This window comes from Myxocyprinus asiaticus, chromosome 32 (assembly GCF_019703515.2).
Source record: "Myxocyprinus asiaticus isolate MX2 ecotype Aquarium Trade chromosome 32, UBuf_Myxa_2, whole genome shotgun sequence".
NCBI lineage: Eukaryota > Metazoa > Chordata > Actinopteri > Cypriniformes > Catostomidae > Myxocyprinus > Myxocyprinus asiaticus.
In genome coordinates this window covers 33819917-33841829 of record NC_059375.1, presented here as the reverse complement: position 1 = coordinate 33841829, position 21913 = coordinate 33819917, and the positions used below count along the sequence as shown (strand labels likewise).

Sequence of the window (21913 nt, the reverse complement as noted above, 5' to 3'; positions counted from 1 at the left end):
CTGCTTAGTCATTATTAATACCTCTAAATCGCAAATGAAGAGTCTGAGACACTTGAACTTTGCATTTTATTTTAGGTAGGTGCAGAGCTGATGTGGCCAGTTTAGGGATAATAAATGAACACATTTCAAACTAGCCAGCACTGAAAAAAATCAATTTATATTATCAGTCCATACTGAGAACAGACAAAACTGATTAAAGGACTCAGAATTCCTCAGTCATCTTAGATAAGATCCATCTGCAACTGATTCCGATCAAGATATGTACAGTACGTACATGACAACAGATCATTATGATAATATAAACACTGACTGACTAGTTCTCATTATCAGCAAATTCACAGCTGTACATTCCACACATCTGGAGGCAGTCTGGTTCTGCCATTTAAATATTACACCTAAAATACTTCTGAAGAAGCTTGTACAAATGTTGTTGTCCAAACGGTTCCCTAAGGAGGAACACGGTTATTCTCCAAGAGTTTAAATGGAAATAGGTGAGGATTGGCTCAATTGAGTCAAAATAAGGATTGAGTCAAAATAAGTCCATAGTTTGAGCTCTCAGTCATCCTCAGTAATGTGAAGGCGACGTCCCCTTCAGGTGATCCCAGTTGTTGTAAAGAGCATACAGCCCTGACATTGCTAAACCGACGAGTCCTCCTCTGGCAGCTCCTTTGAATCCAGCTGCAAACAATAGATATCTATCATGTTCTATTCCACCATAGATAGGCACTTTTTCAGCACTTTATTCAACGTGACTTGTACTCACCTGTGGATTTGAAAAGCATCCCTGTTAACGTTCCAGCAGCCACTGTGTTGAGGTCATCCTCCGCGCCTCTGGCCTTCTCAATGGCCACACCAAACACACTATATAACAGAGCTTTAGCGATAAAGAGAAACCAAGTTTACAACAGGCATGTATATATAATTCAAAGACGTGTACATATTATTCAATGATTCTAGGGATGTGCGCTTCAAGTCATGCAATTATTGTTTTCACATGATTGATCACTACGGTCACTTCCAAGTACTCACGCCCATGCCTACTGAATTAAATTCATATTTCTTACCCACAGATCCTAGTGTATTGGCCCATGAGGCCCCTTGTCGTGTGACCATGTTCAAAATCCTGACAAAACAAAAAAGATCAAAATTACTACAGGATTAGTTTAATCATAAACATTCGTCAACATCAAAATAGTCTGTATTTTTCTATTTTCACATTTCTTTATATTTACATGGATCCTCTATTCTACACTCATACGTCATACTTTCTAATGATTTAAAATACAACACACACTTACTGTACATTTCTGGGTTTTGACCATGCCATGTCTCTAGTTTCCTTCAGGCCCATACGGAGCCCATTAAGTGTGCCAAAAGCAGCGCCTTTAAGGAAAAATGTGTCATAAAACTGGGATTAGAGCTGATGCAGGTTAAGACATGCATTATAGACTTCAGAGAGACAGGCTTCACCTGTTATACAGCATCCCCCGATTGTGAAGAAGGCCAGCTCAAAGCGGCCACGGGTTTTATTCGCGCCAGTTGGTAGAATGAACTCTTCCGTGTCCTAAGAGAGTGAGAAAAGCAACATGAACCTGACACAAAAGTTCTAACACAGTAAAAAAAACACAGGCATCATAGGCAATTACTATTTGTACACAATATTTTATCACACGTTTTTGTCTGTTAAACCCTTAAATATACACTCACTGAGCACTTAATTAGGAACACTATGTGTCTGACGTGGTTGTGCATTCTGAGATGCTATTCTGCTCACTGCAAATTTACAGAGTGGTTATCTGAGTTACCATAGCCTTTCTGTCAGCTCAAACCAGTCTGGCCATTCTCTGTTGACCTCTCTCATCAACAAGGCATTTCCGTCTACAGAACTGCAGCTCACTGGATGTTTTTTGTTTTTGGCACCTTTCTGAGTAAACTCTAGAGACTGTGTGTGAAAATCCCAGGAGATCAGCAGTTACAGAAATACTCAAACCAGCCCACCTGGCACCAACAATCATTCCACGGTCCAAATCACTGAGATAAAATTTTTCCCCATTCTGATGGTTGATGTGAACTAGGGTTGTGTCGATAGACGATGATCTCAGGGATCGACGATGGTCAGAGTGATCGCCAATAGCTGATGCCTTTGACGATGTCAAGACGATATTTGGCTAGTTTAATGTATTAAAATATTATTATTATTATTATTAGGCAATTATTATCAAATTAATATTAAAAATAATTTGCTTGTAGAAACACACTTTATACAACGGTATTGTCTATGAGTGCCTCAAATGACCTCAGACATCTCTGCTCAGGAGGAGCTTTGTGTTCAGTTCGCTTTATTTCCACAGAGCAGTTTATTGTGACCACAACTCTGCAGCCTATACATCTGTGATTAAAACATAAAATAATACAAAAACATGTTCACCTCGAACCAGTATTTATATTTCAGTGATTATTATCATCATTATAATTATTATTTTTACATTTATAATTGTTTTTATGTCTTCATTTGAGTAAGTAATTTTCCTTCTGCATGTTTAGACGGATACTTGCCTGACAGTAAATGGAAAGGTGGTTAGTATATATATATATATATATATATATATATATATATACACACACAGTTGTGCTCAAAAGTTTGCATACCCTGGCAGAAATTGTGAAATTTTGGCATTGATTTTGAAAATATGACTTTTATTTAAGGATAGTGATCATATGAAGCCATTTATTATCACATAGTTGTTTGGCTCCTTTTTAAATCATAATGATAACAGAAATCACCCAAATGGCCCTGATCAAAATTTGACATACCCTTGAATGTTTGGCCTTGTTACAGACACACAAGGTGACACACACAGGTTTAAATGGCAATTAAAGGATAATTTCCACACCTGTGGCTTTTTAAATTGCAATTAGTGTTTGTGTATAAATAGTCAATGAGTTTGTTAGCTCTCATGTGGATGCACTGAGCAGGCTAGATACTGAGCCATGGGGAGCAGAAAAGAACTGTCAAAAGACCTGCGTAACAAGGTAATGGAACTTTATAAAGATGGAAAAGGATATAAAAAGATATTCAAAGCCTTGAAAATGCCAGTCAGTACTGTTAAATCACTTATTAAGAAGTGGAAAATTCAGGGATTTCTTGATACCAAGCCAAGGTCAGGTAGACCAAGAAAGATTTCAGCCACAACTGCCAGAAGAATTGTTCGAGACACAAGGAAAAACACACAGATAACCTCAGGAGAAATACAGGCTGCTCTGGAAAAAGATGGTGTGGTTGTTTCAAGGAGCACAATATGACGATACTTGAACAAAATGAGCTGCATGGTCGAGTTGCCAGAAAGAAGCCTTTACTGTGCCAATGCCACAAAAAAGCCCGTTTACAATATGCCAGACAACACCTTGACAAGCCTCACAGCTTCTGGCACACTGTAATTTGGAGTGACGAGACCAAAATAGAGCTTTATGGTCACAAACATAAGCACTATGTTTGGAGAGGGGTCAACAAGGCCTATATTGAAAAGAATACCATCCCCACGGTGAAGCATGGTGGTGGCTCACTGATGTTTTGGGGGGGTGTGAGCTCTAAAGGCATGGGGAATCTTGTGAGAAATGATGGCAAGATGAATGCAGCATGTTATCAGAAAATACTGGCAGACAATTTGCATTCTTCTGCACGAAAGCTGCACATGGGACGCTCTTGGACTTTCCAGCAGGACAATGACCCTAAGCACGAGGCCAAGCTGACCCTCCAGTGGTTACAGCAGAAAAAGGTGAAGGTTCTGGAGTGCCCATCACAGTCTCCTGACCTTAATATCATCGAGCCACTCTGGGGAGATCTCAAACGTGCGGTTCATGCAAGACGACCAAAGACTTTGCATGACCTGGAGGCATTTTGCCAAGACGAATGGGCAGCTATACCACCTGCAAGAATTTGTGGCCTCATAGACGACTATTACAAAAGACTGCACGCTGTCATTGATGTTAAAGGGGGCAATACACAGTATTAAGAACTAAGGGTATGCAGACTTTTGAACAGGGGTCATTTCATTTTTTTCCATTGTTGCCATGTTTTTTTTTTTTTTTTTTTTTTATGATTGTGCCATTCTGTTATAACCTACAGTTGAATATGAATCCCATAAGAAATAAAAGAAATGTGTTTTGCCTGCTCACTCATGTTTTCTTTAAAAATGGTACATATATTACCAATTCTCCAAGAGTGTGCAAACTTTTGAGCACAACTGTATATATATAATTTTTTTGATCACTTCGTTATTTTAATTGAGTTTTCGTTTTGTTTGGAGTGCAATCTGAATTTAGAAATGTATTTGATTTAAGTTTTTAGTTTTTTTAAATAAATTAGATTAATTTTCAATGCAAAATCACTAAAGCAAGAATATTCACCGATCCCTCAGCCTGGGTAATTGGATACTACGAGATATATATATATATATATATATATATATCGTGAAGGAGGGAACAAAACAAATTTATTCACACACATGATGTATTTTCCCAGACAACAAAATACCAGACCGGTAGAGAATATCTATAAAGTCTTATTACAATATTACTATATTACTGTATATTACTATCTATATGATTTCCGCCAAAAACTTTGGTTACTACAGTCTACAATATTACTATAGTAAAACCATAGTTAAACTTTATAGTAAAACCATATCCACAAAATTAAGATTTTTATTACCATAGTTTTTGTTTTCCTGTCTTATCACTGTGGTTTCACTAAAATATCACGATTAAAATATGGTTACTTACTGACAGTGTTGTATAAAGTATCCATTTGTCATTGAAAACGACTTAAGTAAAAGTATTAAAATAACTGATATTAAATTTACTTAAGTATCAAAAGTACAAGTAAACTGCATAAACTACGGAACAGTTCCTTAAACTCATGGCAACTTATTTGATTGGTGGTGCTCATCATTTACTCACCCTCATGCCATCCCAGATGTGTATGACTTTCTTTCATCTGCAGAAAACATACAAAGATTTCTAGAAGAATATTTCAGCTCTATAGGTCAATTCAATGCAAGTGAATGGTGGCCAGACATTTCAAGCTACAAAAAGCACATTAAGGTGGCATAAAGTAATCCATATTACTACAGTGGTTAAATTCATGTCCTATGAAGCGATTCAGTTGGTTTTGGGTGAGAACAAACCAAATTGTAACTAATTTTCACTGTAAAACTTGCCATTGCAATCTCTAGGCACCATCATAATTTCAAGCTTGATTTCACTTTCTAGTGCTTGACGCATGCGCAGAGCCCTAGATGGCACTATAGGAAGTGTAATCGAGTTTGAAATCCTGATCGCCAAGAAGACTGCTAATGTCAAGATTTATAGTTGAAAAAAAGAGTTATATTTTGGTCTATTCTCACCAAAACCAACTAGATCCATTCAGAAGACATTGGTGAAACCACTGGAGTCTTATGGATTACTCTTATGCTGCATTTATGTGCTTTTTGGAGCTTTAAAGTTCTGGCCACCATTTACTTACATTGAATTGACCTACATAACAGTGATATTCTTCTGAAAATCTTTTGTACTGTAGAAAAAAAATGAAAGTCATACACATCTTGGATCGAATGAGGGTGAGAAAATTATGAGAGAATTTTCATTTTTAACTATCCCTTTAATGGCGCATTCAAGTCACATCAGAATGATCATATTTATGGGATGAGTGTAAATGAACACCACAGTCCATAAAAATTGGAACACTGAAGGAAGGAGTTGAGTCATATTAGTGACCAGAACAGAGACTTGTGGGGGTGGGCTCTTTTCATTTGGGCCAATAAGCAACAACCTAGCAACCACCCAGAACACCCTGGCAACTGCATGGCAATGTGATGAAACACAGTTAAAACAACTTAACAACAGCATAGCAACAACCTGACAACCAGCTAGAACACCCAGTCAACTGCAGAGCAATGTGCAAAAAACACTGAAAACAACTTAGCAACAGCATAGTAACAACCTGGCAACCACATACTGTATGTGGTAATATGCCAAAACTCACAGCAGAGATCACCTTGACAACTGCATAGCATGCCCTAGCAACCATCCAGAAAACCCTAGTTACCACATACTGTAGCATAAATGTGCCACAAAGCAAATATAACACTTTAGCAACCACCAGAAAAATAGTTTTGCTTAGGCAAAGACCATTCACACATAAAAATAAATATTGTTGGACATTTTCATGAGTGCTGGTAATTATTCATACACATCATAACTAGTTTAAATGTAAAATGTAAAAACATGTGATTGACTTTTATATGATCATGTCTCCTGGAAAGGCGGGAGACTGACCACACATAAATTAATTATTTAACAGCTTTCATAATGTTTAAGTCTAAATTTATCAAATTAATTAGTCAAAAAAAATAAAAAATAAAAAATAAATAAATTAACTCACATGAGCAGTTTCTTGTCTTCCCCAGTGGAGACAGACGACAGAACACATAATCTGGCACGCGCTTCGCTTGTGATTTTGATTCAGATTCGCAAAACAAATCTTTCAGACCGCTTTTTGTTCAGTTCAATTAATCAAATTTAAAAGATTCGACTAAAATGATTCTATCAATGATTCATTTTTGCACATACAGCTGTTAATTTTGTGTGGTGTTCAGTCGCAAAAGTAGCGAAAAGGTCTGGAGAAATTTATCTGAGTGAAAGTATCAATTTCCTCTTCAAAATGTAGTGAAGTGAAAGTAAAAGTCCAAAGAAATATTTAAACTCAAGCAAAGTACAAATATTAAAAAACTGTACTTAAGTACAGTAACTAATTATTTCAAATCAAATCAAATCAAATCACTTTATTGTCACACAGCCATATACACAAGTGCAATGGTGTGTGAAATTCTTGGGTGCAGTTCCGATCAACATAGCAGTCGTGACAGACTGTTCTTCGTTACTATACACCTCAGCTTACTGAAGTAAAACCCTGGTAAATTTATTGCGAGAGAAAGCACAATAATTAAAAATAATTTCCGGCCCCGTCCTCCTTAGAAATGCAACTGTCACGTTCCTGAAACTTACCTGCACAAGGTAACGAGGGTCAACGTTGAGGTAGGGTGAGAGAGGGCTCATACCAGTCACTGAGAATAAAAGATAACTCTCATTATACATTTAATCAAACGTATAGATACTTTAACTCATTAGACCGGATAGTGAGTGTTAAAAGAATAGTTCACCACAAAATGAAAAATCTGTCATCATTTACTCACCCTCATGGTGTGACTTTTTTCTTCTTCTGTGGAACACAACTGGAAGACGTTAGGCAGGCACATGCTGCCTAATAACATCTCCTTTTGTGTACCACGTAATAGCAAAGTCGTACAATTTTGGAACAGCATGGGAGTGAGTAAATGGTGACAGTCTGAGTAAACTATCCCTTAAAGTAAATAAGGATGAGACACCGATAAACTTACATGGTACTCCTGAGAGCTCAGAATTTGAATATTCAGGAGCTCCTCCACCGAAAAGACTCCCGAGTCCCCCTCTAAGACCTGATCCAGGTGTATTATTATCCATTTCTTTTTCTTTTCTTTCTTTCTTTCCTTTTTTTTTTTTTTTACAGATTATACTGGAGAAACCGACTCGATGATCTGACTACTTCCGCTCTGACCCGTGTGAAAATGACCAGCTAGATACACCGAGCGATTTTCTTTATCGATCAGGTTCTATTTTAAATCTGTCCCTCGTAGATATCACTGTCAAGAGATGTCAAGTATTGATATTAAATGATCAGTGTAGTTTCCAGCCTCTGATTAAGTGTTACAGCATCTCTGACCTCCATATGCTGCCCTGCCGTAAAGCACAAGGACACCGCTGACGTAAGGCTGCCGCAAAATGAGTCGTGAGATCGCTGAGGATTTCAATAAACAGCCGGAAAGGTTACATTAAAATTACATAAATGTTAATTTGCTTTAGTATAGCAGGCGGAACTTATGGTGATGATATCAGTTCATTAAAACATTACGATATTGCTCTTTGAAGAGGACATTACAGTGGATTTACCTTGGGAAGTACTTGTTGTTTTTACGACATTTTGCGACCAAATAAATTGGGGGAAATGCTTTAGAGCGGTCAGAGCCCTTCTATCAATTGCATAGCAATGTATAACGCGGCAGTCACATTGGCGATAGACTGGCGAGGAGACAAGAGGGCGTTTTGTGTGTGTGTGTGTGTGTGTGTGTGTGGAATGGATGTCTATGGAAGCGATGCTTCAGTGTGCTGGATAAAGTGCTTTTGTGAGGAAACAGCTACATGGTATCCGCAAACGGTGACATACTGTCGTGACTCGTAACACGCTAGTTGATCGATACCAGAGCCCTTCTACAGGGTTTACGCCTTTGGATACCAGGCTGGAGTGAGATTTTGATATCATGGCCAGGGCCGCATTAATGAACAGGCAAATTGTCACTCAAGCCCATAGGGCCCCGTGCCCGTGGCACCTTTAAGTGTCCCTGGACATATAGTGCGTGTACTTGTGCGTGTCCCATTTACAATTTCAAAACACCCATACACTAGGGCACAACCAGGGTTTTTCCTGGGTCCAAAAATTATCTTCAGTGGTGGCTGAGGTACCAAGCTCACCCACAGCTCAAAGTTGGTTGGTTACATAATTGCAATTAATTACTAATTAACATAATTGCAGTTAATTACTAATTAACAATTACTAAACTGCATTTCATGTTTACATTGTAAAAATCTACGCCCTTGGCCTAAACACATGTACATAAAATATTTAAAATAATATTAAAAAAAATAATAATAATAAGTTGAACGGATTCCTCCTAATATATTTAATATAAAACTATCACGATTTGTCACTGTGTTACTACAGAATAAACACGATACATTTTAGTAATGGTGATAATGTGCATTTTAAAAAGCCGTATAATTGATGATGATGCATGGTGTTGTCTCTTTACATTATTTGTGCTGTATATAATGTAAGTCGGAGCTGTCTAGTAGTTTGAGAGGTTTTCCTTTTTCCCCAGCTATTTAGAATTGCTGATTCTCTGTAGGATTCATATTAAGTGCATTAGTTTTGTGGTGTCTCGTGCTGATGGAAAAATCCAAATCGAAGACTTATTGCTATGTTTTATACAGTACATTTTATATTGAATTACGTTTTGTTGTTATTTGGAGTGAGATTTACTTCGCGTAAGACAGAGCCTGAAAGCGTGTGTCTCATGGCAAATGCGTGATAGTTCGCAACCCTGCTTCTATCAAGGTTAGCAACGTATTTTTGAGCTCCTTGGTTAGCAAAGCAATGCATAATGCGGTAACCCCTTTGAAATTCTATGGGTGAGGAGACAAGAGGCTGTTTTTTCAAAAGGTGTCTATGGAAGAAATGCTTCAGTGTGCTGAATAAACTGCTTTTGTGTAGAAACAGTTTATAACTTAATGAATTTACCGCCTATACGCTAATCTTCAACACGTTTTACACCAAACAATCCTTTTTGAATTAACGATGTGTGGAGTTTACTACAATACAATTTCTGTTTTCATAAGAGAAGCACGGACAATTTTGCGACAGATAGGTGTTAGTTTACGGGTCTCAGTTCATTTGTGTGGTATCCGCAAACGGTGACTTACTGTCGCAACGCGCCAGTTGACGGTCGGAGAAGGGATGAGGTCTCGTCAACTTCTCGCGCATGCGCATTCTTTTCAGATGCTTTTGCCTGTGCTTTTTTCTGGCATCTTAGCGTATTAATGATGGAAAGCATTAGAAACGTAATATAATTAACATTATTATAACATTAATATAACATTATTATTATTATTATTATTATTATTATCATTATTATAACAATAATATAACATTATTATTATCGTTATCATAGAGTGAATATTTGCACTCGATGTAAATGCCACATAGTGCAGCTATTTGCACTGAAATAGTCTGATGGAAACAAAGAAATTAAAGACAAACTGCTCTGTGAGTGTCTCTGCAATGGCTTAGTGTGATAAGACGATGTGAATGTGCTTTTTCTATGCGGATGACCTGTTTTCTAATCCTCCATTTGACCCAGTTTTCCCCATCCTGTTTCCTGTACTTGTAATAATAAGTACAGGAAAGGGTTTATTTATAAGGGTTGATTTCCTCGCAGTGATAGGGTGGTGTAGGGTGTCTGTGGGACGTGTGTAGCGCGTGTGGAGGCCTCATGCTATTCTCCATGGCATTCAAGCACAACTCACCACACGCTCCACCAAGAGCGAGAACCACACATTATAGAGACCAAGAGGAGGTTACCCCATGTGACTCTACCCTCCCTAGCAACCGGGCCAATTTGGTTGCTTAGGAGACCTGGCTGGAGTCACTCAGCATGTCCTGGATTCGAACTCACTACTCCAGGGGTGGTAAGATGCTGCTATTTACACAAGTCATTTCATAATTACACATGCAATATGACATCATATGGCTAGATTAGGCTACATGGAATTTGTACATATAAAAAAAAAAAAAAAAAAAAAAAAAAAAAAAAGAAAGGCTAATGTGGTTAAATCTTGAAAGACAAAATATAAAATAAATATACATTTTCACAAACTATATAAGTGCAGAAGATTGCATGCCCCTTTTGTTTTATACGTTTTCACACCCCTTTCTGAATGTATACAAATATAAGAGATAAAAGATCATAGAATATCACTACCTTTCAGAAGCTACACAACACAACATTTACTCTAATTTACACAAATCATCCTGTTCAAAAGTTTGCACCCCTTGGTTCTTGTGTTGCCTTCTTATGCATCAATGTAAGTTTACACCTGTTGTAATAGTTGTGTATTAGTCCCTCAGTTGTCCTAAGCATGAAAAGCTTGATCTCAACATCATATTGGCACTGAAGAACTCAAATGTGCAGAAGATGCTGGGAAACCAAAGAATGTACAGTAGTTGGGGGATTTTTCTTAAGAAAAGTTGACAGCTTCACTGCTCAGGACAAAGCAGGGACTCTTGAACAATTATTACACAAACAGTTATTGATCATCAAGAAAGCAACACATCCATCATATTAAGAACCAAGGGAATGTAAACTTTTGAACAGGATAATTTGTGTAAATTCTAGGGATGCACTGATCCGATACCTGGATCGGTATCGGTTCTGATACTGACGTTTTTAAACGGATCAGGTATCGGTCCGACAATCCCAATCCAAGTCCGATACTGTGCGTTAGTCATGTTCGTTACTGTCAAGCTCCAAAAATGACATAAAAGAACCATAAAAACACAAAGTAGTTCATATTACTCCTGCATTTTATTCAAAGCCACTTGAAGACGTGATAGCTCTGTGAATCACAACAGGCTGTGTTCAATAAGTAAATAGTCATTTATATTTTATAGTAATATAGTATGCATGTGCAGCAATGTTTGAGTGTTCTGAAATTTTCGGTTTCTGACATTTTCGGTTGCACTGGGCGGAGCATACTTGAATATTAACGAGTTTCCTGTTTCTTGTTAAAGCAACACTGAAAATATTAGTGCTGCTCCCCAGATTACAATGCATCTAAACTATGTTTTCGCAAAGGTAATTGTGTTAAACGAAGTTAGGCTTATACCATAACAGTTAATAAATTATTGTGAAAAGATGAACCATTATAGTATAAGCCTAACTTCGTTTAACACAATTACCTTTGCGAAAACATAGTTTAGATACCGGTCACACATCAGACTCGCCTGCGTATGGAGTTGAATCGTGGATAAAATATATTTAAACATCCGCGAGAGTCAAATTTGGCAATATATGTGCTGACCTCAGACCTGAATACACCTTTCCTGGGACTTTGCATGGATCAAAACGTTTTTTTTTTTTTAAAGGTTTTTCTTGATATCGTTTTACGGGTGTTTTTCCATTCACCGCCATTATTAAGTCCCGCTGATGGTCACAAATATGGCGGCTGCGAGGAAAAAGTTACGTCACTGAAACATGCCAATAGATTATCTCTGGTATTAATATTTAGAAAATAAAATATAAAACAAAGTTAATCTGCAATAAAGAGTTGGTCTTATAGAAACAAAAACTACACAATGCAGGGCAAAACTACTGGCTCTCATGAGAATGTTAATTTAAAAAAGGTAAAAACTATGAAAATTTAGAACATCAAAAAATAAAACACTTTCTACCCCTAGCTGGTAAACTCGTTTATTATGAACAACCTAAACCCCACTATTACACAATAAAAAAAATCTCACTGTCTAGCGAGGCACCTGTAAATAAAGCTGGGCTACTGGATATTACTAGTTAACTCACTAGATATCTCAGTGCACTGCATTGTGCTGAACTGTGTTTTACAAATGTTTTTGAAATATTAACCCTCACTAAAAATGTCTGACTGATTATAAAGCTTGTCCACTAGATGGCTGCCAAGGACAATTTTCTAACATTTCTGAAGTAACTTGAACATTTTTGTTCTTATATGATTGATTATTTATTTATTTATTTATTTATTTAATTGATTTGTTAGTTTTGTAGAGGAAATATCTGCCTCATACTAAATTGTGTGCCACAACAAACCATGTCCTGTAATGCATGCCTCAAAGCACAAATGGTTGTTTAGCATCATAAAGATCTTCTTATCCTTCTAGATCGCATGAGATTTAAGAGGAATTCGGAGGGAGTGTGGGAGGGACATTGAATCAGAATTCTATCACCATAGCAATTTTTTTTTCTTTTCCACCCCTTTAGGTGGAGCAATAACGTTTGCCATTGTTGTCATTCTGTGAGCTCAGACTTCCTGGCATTCACACTAAATTACCCAAGGCTTTCTGTGGGAGCAGAAATGGCTCACTGTTCCCCAACAAAAAGACCATTCACAGTCAGTGGAAGGCCTCCTAAAGACAGCCCACAGTGCTGAAGGGAACCAGAGGCAGCAGAATAGAGACAGGCAGCCCCAGGAACATGGCCGCACTGGGAAATGACTGTGATGTCATACTGAATGAATCTCTCAGAATATCTTTTTCATCATACTTGTGTTGTATCATGATGCTTTGTGTTGGCCTCTTGTTTTGAGACTTTTTTTTGTACCAGAACTCAAGAACAACGTTAAGTACACACAAAAAACTCCACAGGGATCCCAAAGGGGGTGTGTAACCATGGAGATGTGAAAGCTGTGCAGAGCCTCTGTTCCTTAAACTTGTTTTGAGGAGATGAGAGGGAAGGACAAGAGGGGGTGGGGGGTTCAAAAGCGTTCTCTGAAATCTTTCAGATGAAGACTTTAAAGCCATCATGCTTTTTTTATATATATAAAGAGAAAACAAGCACATACTGTTGGTTTTTGAGATTCATGCTTACCAATATAAAATTAAATGACTTATTATTATACCGTTTAATGGCTTATGACCGAATGGCATGCATGAGGGACATTTTAAAATGGGGTCACTGGTACTTCATCCTAAATATATTTAAGAAGCAAACAGTACAAAGAAATCACATTGAGCTTGCACAAACGACTTAGTTGGGGAAATCTCAAAAGGAAATGTCCGGGTCGTATTTCATTCCAAAATCAAAAGAACATAAGATATTATATTTTGCATAAAATAAATTAAGCTTATTTTAGGAGCATTAAAGGGATAGTTCACCCAAAAATAATCATTCTCTCATCATTTACTCATCCCAGATGTGTATGACTTACTTTCTTCTGTAGAACAAAGATTTTTTTGAACAATATCTCAGCTCTGTTGGCCCTTACAATGCAAGTGAATCTTGACCAAACCTTTGAAGCTCCAAAAATCACATATAGGTCACATAAAAGTAATTACCATAAAACTCCAGTGATTTAATCCATGTCTTCCGAAGCAATATGATAGGTTTTTTCACCCACACCTATCATATTGCTTGTTAAATATTCTTGTAAAAACATTTGTTTGCGTTCTGCAAAAGAAAAAAAGTCAGACACATCTAGGATGGCATGAGGGTGAGTAAATGATGAGATAATTTTCATTTTTGGGTGAACTATCCCTTTAAGATTTTTAACATTGTGATTTTTAGCATCAGTATTTTCATGACAATTGAGCACATTTACCTCAAATTCTCTTTAACATTATGCAAAATAATACAGTTATGAATATATATATGAATTATGATATATACAAGTAATCCTGTCCAGACACAATGATAAAAAAAAAACACAAACTATCGTAAATTCAGTACAACCTATTATTTTAAACCTGTTATTTCATGAAAGCTTTACTTGATTGCTTTATTTTGTATTCTATTTTATTTAAAATAATCTTTTGATATTCATGCTTTACATTTTGTACATTTTCTTCCTTTTCTTTTCCTTTAGTTTTTTCCTATGAAAAGCACCTTAAAAAGTTACCTTTAAATGCATTATATAAAAACAAATTGTATTATTATTATTATTACAACAAATACCACCATGATTTATTCTTACAATTGTATTTTTTTTTTTACAATACAGTACTGAAAATGCCTCTTTTTTAATTACAGTGACAATTGAGGGGTAAATGTTAAATTGTCCAAATTGCTAAATATAATATCTTCTTTTCCTTTTGACTTTGGAGTGTTATATATGACACAGAACTTTCTCCAGAAATATGACACATACATTTCTCGACCTTCATGTTATGGTCAATAGTTACTTGCCAGGCTCCTGGGAGACATAGAAGAATCACTGTGTTGGCTAGCTTGTTCATATGAACAACACAAGAGTGAGTTAAACAGAATCACCTGTTTAATATCCCTGGAAACTTGAAATCCACCCAAACTCAACAGCTCCACCTTAATGTGGATTTGTTTGGTTAAAACCCTGCTGACATTCATGACAGATTTACATAAGCTTTATAATATCCCAGGTACAAAAGTAAAATCCATGGGCCAAAGTTGTCCCTTGGCTTAGCTCTTGTCATTTCAAGCTCCCCGTTATACTTTGCCAGTGCTTTAGGATTTTGGCTTGGCTGTGAATGTTCTCTACTTTGCTCTGCCAAGTTCTGCTGTCCTCTCTCACCAGTTTGGGCAGTGTCCAGCCTTGAGGAGCCAGTGTGGGGGGCCATGATTGAAACAGACCCTGGGCCCCATCCCCCAAGAGCATGCAGGAAGGGCGGGGGACCCCACAGAACGAGAGGAAGAGGAGTGGGGCACTAACAAGGGGGTATGAAGAGGACTGGGGCATACAGCAGTGCTGAGAAGCATCTTTCATGTTCAGCCCCACCATATGTGAGACTGTGAAAAAGCATTCTTTAATGTTTTTGAAGGGGTGACTTTTTGGGTGAATTGGGGGCATTTTTGACTAGAAATTTTGAAAAAGAAACAGCTATCAGATATATTGAAATAATGGTTTTCTCATGGCCTTGATCAACCTTTATGTGGATTTTGGGATGATGTGTGATGGCAATAACATGTTTCACTTTTTGGAAAAGTTAAATAAGCCTCGGACTTGCAAATACAACAAGGTAGCTAGCTGTCAAGTATTTTTAATTAAATTGATTATTTCTCAATTAAAATTCTCAAATTCCAACTGGTATCGTAGTGACACCTAAAAAAAGCTATTTTCAGATTATGACATAAAAATCTAAAATGAATACAATTTTGATATTTTAACTTGTCACTTTGCTGCCCATGTGCTCCCATGTACTTTTTTTTTTCATTTTTTTTTTTCATTTAAATTATAACCAAATAAAGTCTATTTTTGAAAAACTTGTTCTTTAAGATAGCATGATTGAGGACAGTGATTCTTTGACATAAAAATTTACAAACTGTACGCATACATATCATATTAATTGAAAATATATATTTATATATATATATATATATTTTTAGTATTTAGGAAAAAGTGCCGAGTAAAATTTTCCTGATTTTAACACTTAAAAAGTCAGGGTGGGGGACAAACTCAAAATAGTGAAATTCTGAACATAAAATGTCAACACTCTTTAAAAAAAATAAAGAGATACAATAATAATAAAAAAAAAAGTAAAGCTTTTATTTATTTATTTATTTTATTTTATTTTTCAAAAAAAATTCTGTCATCATTTCCTTACCCTGATATTGCTCCAACCCCATATGACTTTCTTTCCTTCATTGAACACAGAGATGTTAGGTAGAACATTTGCTTCAGTCACCATTCACTTTCATTGTATGAAAAAAAAAAAAAAAAGCAATGAAAGCAAATAGTGACTGAGGCTGTCATTCTGCTTTTCATCTTTTTTTGTGTTTCACGGAAAAAAAAAAGTCATATGAACAACATGAGTGTGAGTATAGGATGACAACATTTTATCTATGTGTAAACTACCCCTTTAAAGTCATCATGGGGGAAAGAAAAGTTTCCTAATTGTAGAATCAGCCCTAGATAACTGATCCATAATGTGAAATTCCAGAAATGAAAATGACTAGAAATAAGCAAGTCAGTGACGCTTGCTGTACATCTTTACTTACACAACACATTGGATGTAAGTGAAGTGAAGCAGAGGCCTTGTGTGACTCCGCTGTGCTTTAACATCTGTTGTGTCATCCTGTTTAATTTACTGTGTCCTCATTGTGCAGCCACCATCACCATCTCTCACTGATATGTCTCAGATCTTTCCCTATGGATAGAAACAATTACACAAGCAAGGTAGACAGTAATGACTTCCTCTCTTACATAAACACTGATGGAAGTGTCCGTGAAAGCAGTTCTTTAATAGAGCAGACAGGAACTGTTCCTTGAGATTTGTTTGTCCAAACCCCTTTGGGAGGACATTCCCCACCCTCTCCATTTCCTCATGCTGGACATGTCTTTGTGGTCATTGTTTAAGATCAAGTATGGTTTGTTTCCTAAAAGACCTGCACATGTGCTGACACTCCCCTTGGTTTAACAGAACACAGGCAAACGGATGAAACCATATCATAATTTTTTTCACTGCAATACAATAGCAATTTTATTTTATTATTTTTATAATATTGTATATTATATTTTTGTAACATTTTATATTTTTATATAATTTTCTATCAAATTATTGTTATTTTATTTTAATATATGCAAATCTAAATACTGTAAGATAGATGGACAGTATGTCAGCTGTTTAAAAACAATGACAAAATTTATATTAATAAGAAGAAGAACAGAATATTCTTGCACCATTATGACATTTTGAGTTTAAATTCTAATATGGTCCCATTTTTCTTATTTATATTTATAATAATATTGTATATAATATATTTGATCATATTTTATATTTAAAAGTTTATATTATTTTTTATTTTATTTTTATTGCACTACAATTATGCAAAGATAAATAGAATAGATGTGCATCAAATGTTGTTTTACTAATGTCAAAATTAATATTAATTAAAATATTCCTGCACCATTATGACATTTTGATTTAAAATTCTAATATGGTCCCATTTTTTATTGCTTTTCATAATATTTTATATAATTTTTTTAATATATATTTTTCTTTTATTATTATTTTATTTTTATTCCAATTCAGCTATCCAAAGCTAAATAGAATAGATGTGCGTCAAATGTTTAAAAACAATGACAAAATTAATACTAATAAATAAAGAACAGTATACTCTTACACCATCATGACATTTTGAGTTAAAATTCTAATATGGTCCCATTTCTTTTATTTTATTTTTTTATATAGCTTCTTTAGCTGAAATCAGGTTTTCAGGTTGGTCCAGTTAGTGACGGTCACACTACACTTCGCACTCCTATCAATCCCGTTTAAACGCATCTGAACGCGGGAGACCGGAAACCCAAGCTCATGCGAAGAAATGTCCTACTCTGCTGTGTACAAGAGTTCAAGTTTGGCAAACTCTGACCCGTGAATCCATATGACAAGAGGACAGGTGACCAATAGAAGACCAAAACGTCACATGCTGACCTCTTTTCTCAATACAAAGAATACATATTTCAAAGCTGTGTGTTTTCTTGTTGCAGGAAAGTGAGTAGACAATATATTTAAAAATTTTGAATATAACATTATTTGTTATAATATTATTAGTGATTTATTATTTACTTAAACCAGAAGCCCTCGTGTGTCACATCATATCCTGGTCCGTAGCATTGTCCGAAAAAACATTTGTGTGCTCAAAGCCTTGTGGGACCGCCCTTTAAAGGCACCTACATGCTAGACTTTATACTGCATTAGAGAACGCTGTGAAATTCATAGATTTCAACAGGGTTGGTGTGTAGGAAAGATGGAGGGAGAAAATGCAAGGGTTTGTGATGCTCCATCATGCAACCCAAAGTTGAGAACATTTCAACTTTTGCTTCAATACAGTCCGACATAGGTATGCGTTGACCAATGAGAATCTCGGAAAGGAGGGACTAGCTGCACTGTTTAATCGAAAAAACTTGGAGGACAAATGGTGCGTTCATGTTGGAGTGATCGTATTTACGACTTCGCACATGAATGACACCACAAAGTCATAATTACGAGTGGGAAACTTCTTCCAAGTTGGGGGCGTGTCAATTTAAGAATCATGGTGGAAGCAAATTGTTATTGGTAATAATTATGTTTTTCTTGAGGATTTTGACTTTGCAGTTTAATTTGTGTGCAGTTTTTGTACTGTTAATGATGAACAACGATAAAACTTGCCAGAAAATAAGACTCATTTAGCTGGTTAATGCAGCGACAAGCATTTGCAACAAAACTACATTTCCCTTTATTACATGTGGCCGCACAAGAATGATAAGATGGATAAAGCATTAATTACACACCTAATTTGTGGCTTTACTCTTCATTTTATTGCATTGGTGCTTAAAAAGCTTCCTGCCTTCGCTAGTGAATGCTCATATGCATACTAGAGCAAATAGACAAGGCACTGCCTTTAAGGTGATTGTCTCTTTCAACTGAAAGGTGGGACTTCCTTTTCTACAGCCACCATATTAAGCGTTGCGATTCCTCCCATTAATTTTTTACAAGTGGTCTGCCTCCACTACTTAAACTGTCTCTAGCTTGACCTGCCATTGGCATCCAATAAAACCAGTAGATTGACAAGGAAGGAAAGAAGGAAGGAAGCAAAAGATTCTATTTTCGTTTGGTAAGTTGGGACAGCGAGTCCTGAGTTTGTTTGTGTGCATAAAGGTTGTACAGGTCATTGCTGCTTCTAAAGAGGGAACTCGGAGTGAGTGCGAGTCAACAGAGGATACTCTCTCTCTCTTTGGGCTCTATACAGGGACTTACCCGGTTCATCTTTCCTTTTTTGGCCCTCAGCTAGAACTGTTATCCACTCATTAAACTATTGCCGCTGCTGCATTACGCCCCATTACTTTGGGTAGTATGCGTGCACATGTTTTTGAAAAGGTAAGAGGCACTGTAGAGTTAAGGGGGTTGGAGGGGGCGTCAGACATTGAACAAGACAGGAAATTGAGGTTTTTAATTCTAGGTTAGAACCGAAGAGAGGATGGGACAAAAAAGGAAAGAGGGAATGATTACCTTACATAGCAGCTAGTAATTTGAGACGCACAGGAACCATTTAACACGAAATGTGTGGTGTTTAATGAACAGTTGGCTTTCTGTGGGAGCGAATTAATCGCACTCTCCTCTCCACTTTCCATTCATTTCATTTTCTCCCTCTCTGTGCATTTCCATTTTCCCATTTTTTAAAAATTTTGTTTTTTGTGGATTAAAACACCATCGTACTCGCCAAAGAGTGTGACGGTCACAGATTCAGCTCTGCTGTTCTTCTTTTGGATATGGAGTATTTTTTTATATGTTCAGTTGGAGACTATACTAAACTCAAAAGGAAACAAAAGCTAGTATCGACTCTTGGGTGCAGTGATGGGGTCTTTTGGGAACTAAAAGTGTCTGTTTAGCTTTATCGGCTAAGCACAGACCATTACACAAACAACAGAAACTCATTGAAACAATTTGTTTACGAAAATGACAAAGAGGTGTTTTAGAACAACTTTTCTGTTTGGGTAAAAAAATAAAATAAAATACCCTGTAGAGTACAGTAGATATACAGCCCACCTCCTTTTTGGTTATAAACATAAATAGAGCACAACAGTTTGGTTCTGAAGGTTAAAATCCCGTTCATTTTTCCATAGTCTGATTGATTTTCAACGATAACTTATAAACCTTTAAAGACCAACCTACTATGTGCTCCAAGGTTCATCGATGGTATATGCCTTTGTTGAAGCCATCAGTCCATGTTATTTCAACTTCATTGTTTAAAAATCATGTTTATAACTGAATCCTTGGTGAACAACTACACTACCCATGATCCAGCAGAGAAAGATCCACCAATCAGAGAACCACGGCCAACAAAGCCAGCAGCGGCCGCCCACACCCTTTAAACTACATATGCAGCTTAAAATATATAGTTTCTATACATATAATTAACAACCTATAATCAACAGTTTTATAAATTTCCATGTTTTTTTATTCAATTACATCATTTGCAATGCTTCATGGGATTGTAGTTCATGCCCTTGTGAAAGACAGTAAGTACTCAGTCTTGTACTTTTGTCTTTTTGTCCGATTTTCAAATACTTTTTTGCTTCAAATCAAAGTTTGTAATGTTGTGATTCACCTCGGAGCTGGCTGGTTTGGTTCATGGCTTACAACTCTTTTATGAAGGATTTTATAAAAAAAACCTATGGAAAAAATACTTCCAAAACCCAGACGGCTAAAAAAGTGGACGGGGATTGTTGCACTCTATTGACATAGGCTTGTTTTTCCACACTGAATACAAGCTTTTATAGTAGCATTTCATCTGGAAAGAGTGCCACCTTTATGTCAGTGGTGGTACAATTTTTTTAACAACAGATATAAACCCTATATTTTGAGCAAAAAAAAAAACAATTAAAAAAAAAAATAAAAAAAGCTGATAATTTGAAACAACAATATATTTGAAACAAATACAGAATCATGGTTTTAATTTAAAAACGGTTTTATTTCAGAATATAAAGGTCTACCCAGCAGACAAAAAAATGAGCGAAAAAATCCCAGACTTCCACTGAAAATGTTCCCACACAGGTAGGGATTTGGATGTCATAGAGACTTGTGGATGTTTTAAACTCATAAACGGGTCAAACAGGACCCAATCATAACAGTAGGGTTAAGGATCACTGTTAATGCAGGTTCAAACATTCTGAAGTTGGGTGTTGGATTTAGAAGTTTGAAACATTACTGTCATCATCACACTGCCCCAAAAAACACTAACAGGGTTAACATATTGATGCAACAAAACCCAATAACCATTGGAAGCTGGTGTTTTTTAGTGTTTGTTAAGGTAGTGTGAACTAGCCTTTAGTAGATTCAGTCCTTAATTCAAATTGTTTTCATGATTTCATCTCCAGATATTTCTCTCAGGATGCACAAATGAGGAAGTAATTTGATTTCTATAGTTAGGGAGTTCAGATATTTTGTGCTGTTGAGCATAGTTGGGAAATATTCCAGTTAATAGGTGGCACTGTAGTGAAAAAAAATAAATCAATAAAAATAAATCAATAAATAATTAAAAATCTGGAAGCAGTTTTCTGGCTTTCAATGGCCTATTTTGAAGAACAATTATTGTAAACTGAGGATACTCTTGTCTTAGTGACTTTTATGCCTTTCCAAAACTACGCATCAGATGGCTATGATGCAAAATGAGCACACACAATGGAGAGTGTTGTGAAAGATAGAAATAGAGAGAAGACTGTGAAATAGAGGTTGGGTGAAGTGTAAATATGAGTATTCTTTCAAGTCAAACACTAGTACCATTAATATAGATTTTCCTTCCCCTTTGGCTTTTTTTTTTTTTTTTTAATATAATCATCTCATCTTTTTCAGGTTAAATGCAGCTTTGTTCAGGGTGATCAATTAAACGATAAAGAGAAGTTTGGACAGAGACCATCTTATATCTATAGCAGATCTGAAACAGATTAGTAGGCAAAGTGATCTGGCAAATGTAAAAAGCACAAGAGAAAAGAGCGACCAAGTTAG

General features: G+C 36.2%; 1 protein-coding gene across 1 annotated transcript; it reads right to left on the bottom strand.

The window, feature by feature from the left end:
* Positions 1-49: 49 nt before the first annotated feature.
* timm23a (translocase of inner mitochondrial membrane 23 homolog a (yeast)) lies at positions 50-7835 on the bottom strand. Its single transcript, XM_051666665.1, has 7 exons — positions 7458-7835; positions 7066-7124; positions 1471-1564; positions 1299-1383; positions 1065-1123; positions 764-874; positions 50-678 (listed from the first exon to the last, which is right to left on the bottom strand). The coding sequence occupies exons 1-7, from the start codon at positions 7558-7560 to the stop codon at positions 566-568; spliced, it is 624 nt and encodes a 207-aa protein (XP_051522625.1). The 5' UTR covers positions 7561-7835; the 3' UTR covers positions 50-565.
* Between the last annotated feature and the right edge of the window lie 14078 nt (positions 7836-21913).

What these genes read in the sequence shown, in the direction of transcription:
- timm23a (XM_051666665.1), bottom strand. Translation starts at nt 7,560, where the DNA reads ATGGATAATAATACACCTGGATCAGGTCTTAGAGGGGGACTCGGGAGT. An exon ending in TGAGCTCTCAGGAGTACCAT is followed by an intron (nt 7,125 to 7,457) that starts GTAAGTTTATCG and finishes TTTTATTCTCAG; the next exon opens with TGACTGGTATGAGCCCTCTC. An exon ending in ACCCTCGTTACCTTGTGCAG is followed by an intron (nt 1,565 to 7,065) that starts GTAAGTTTCAGG and finishes TCACTCTCTTAG; the next exon opens with GACACGGAAGAGTTCATTCT.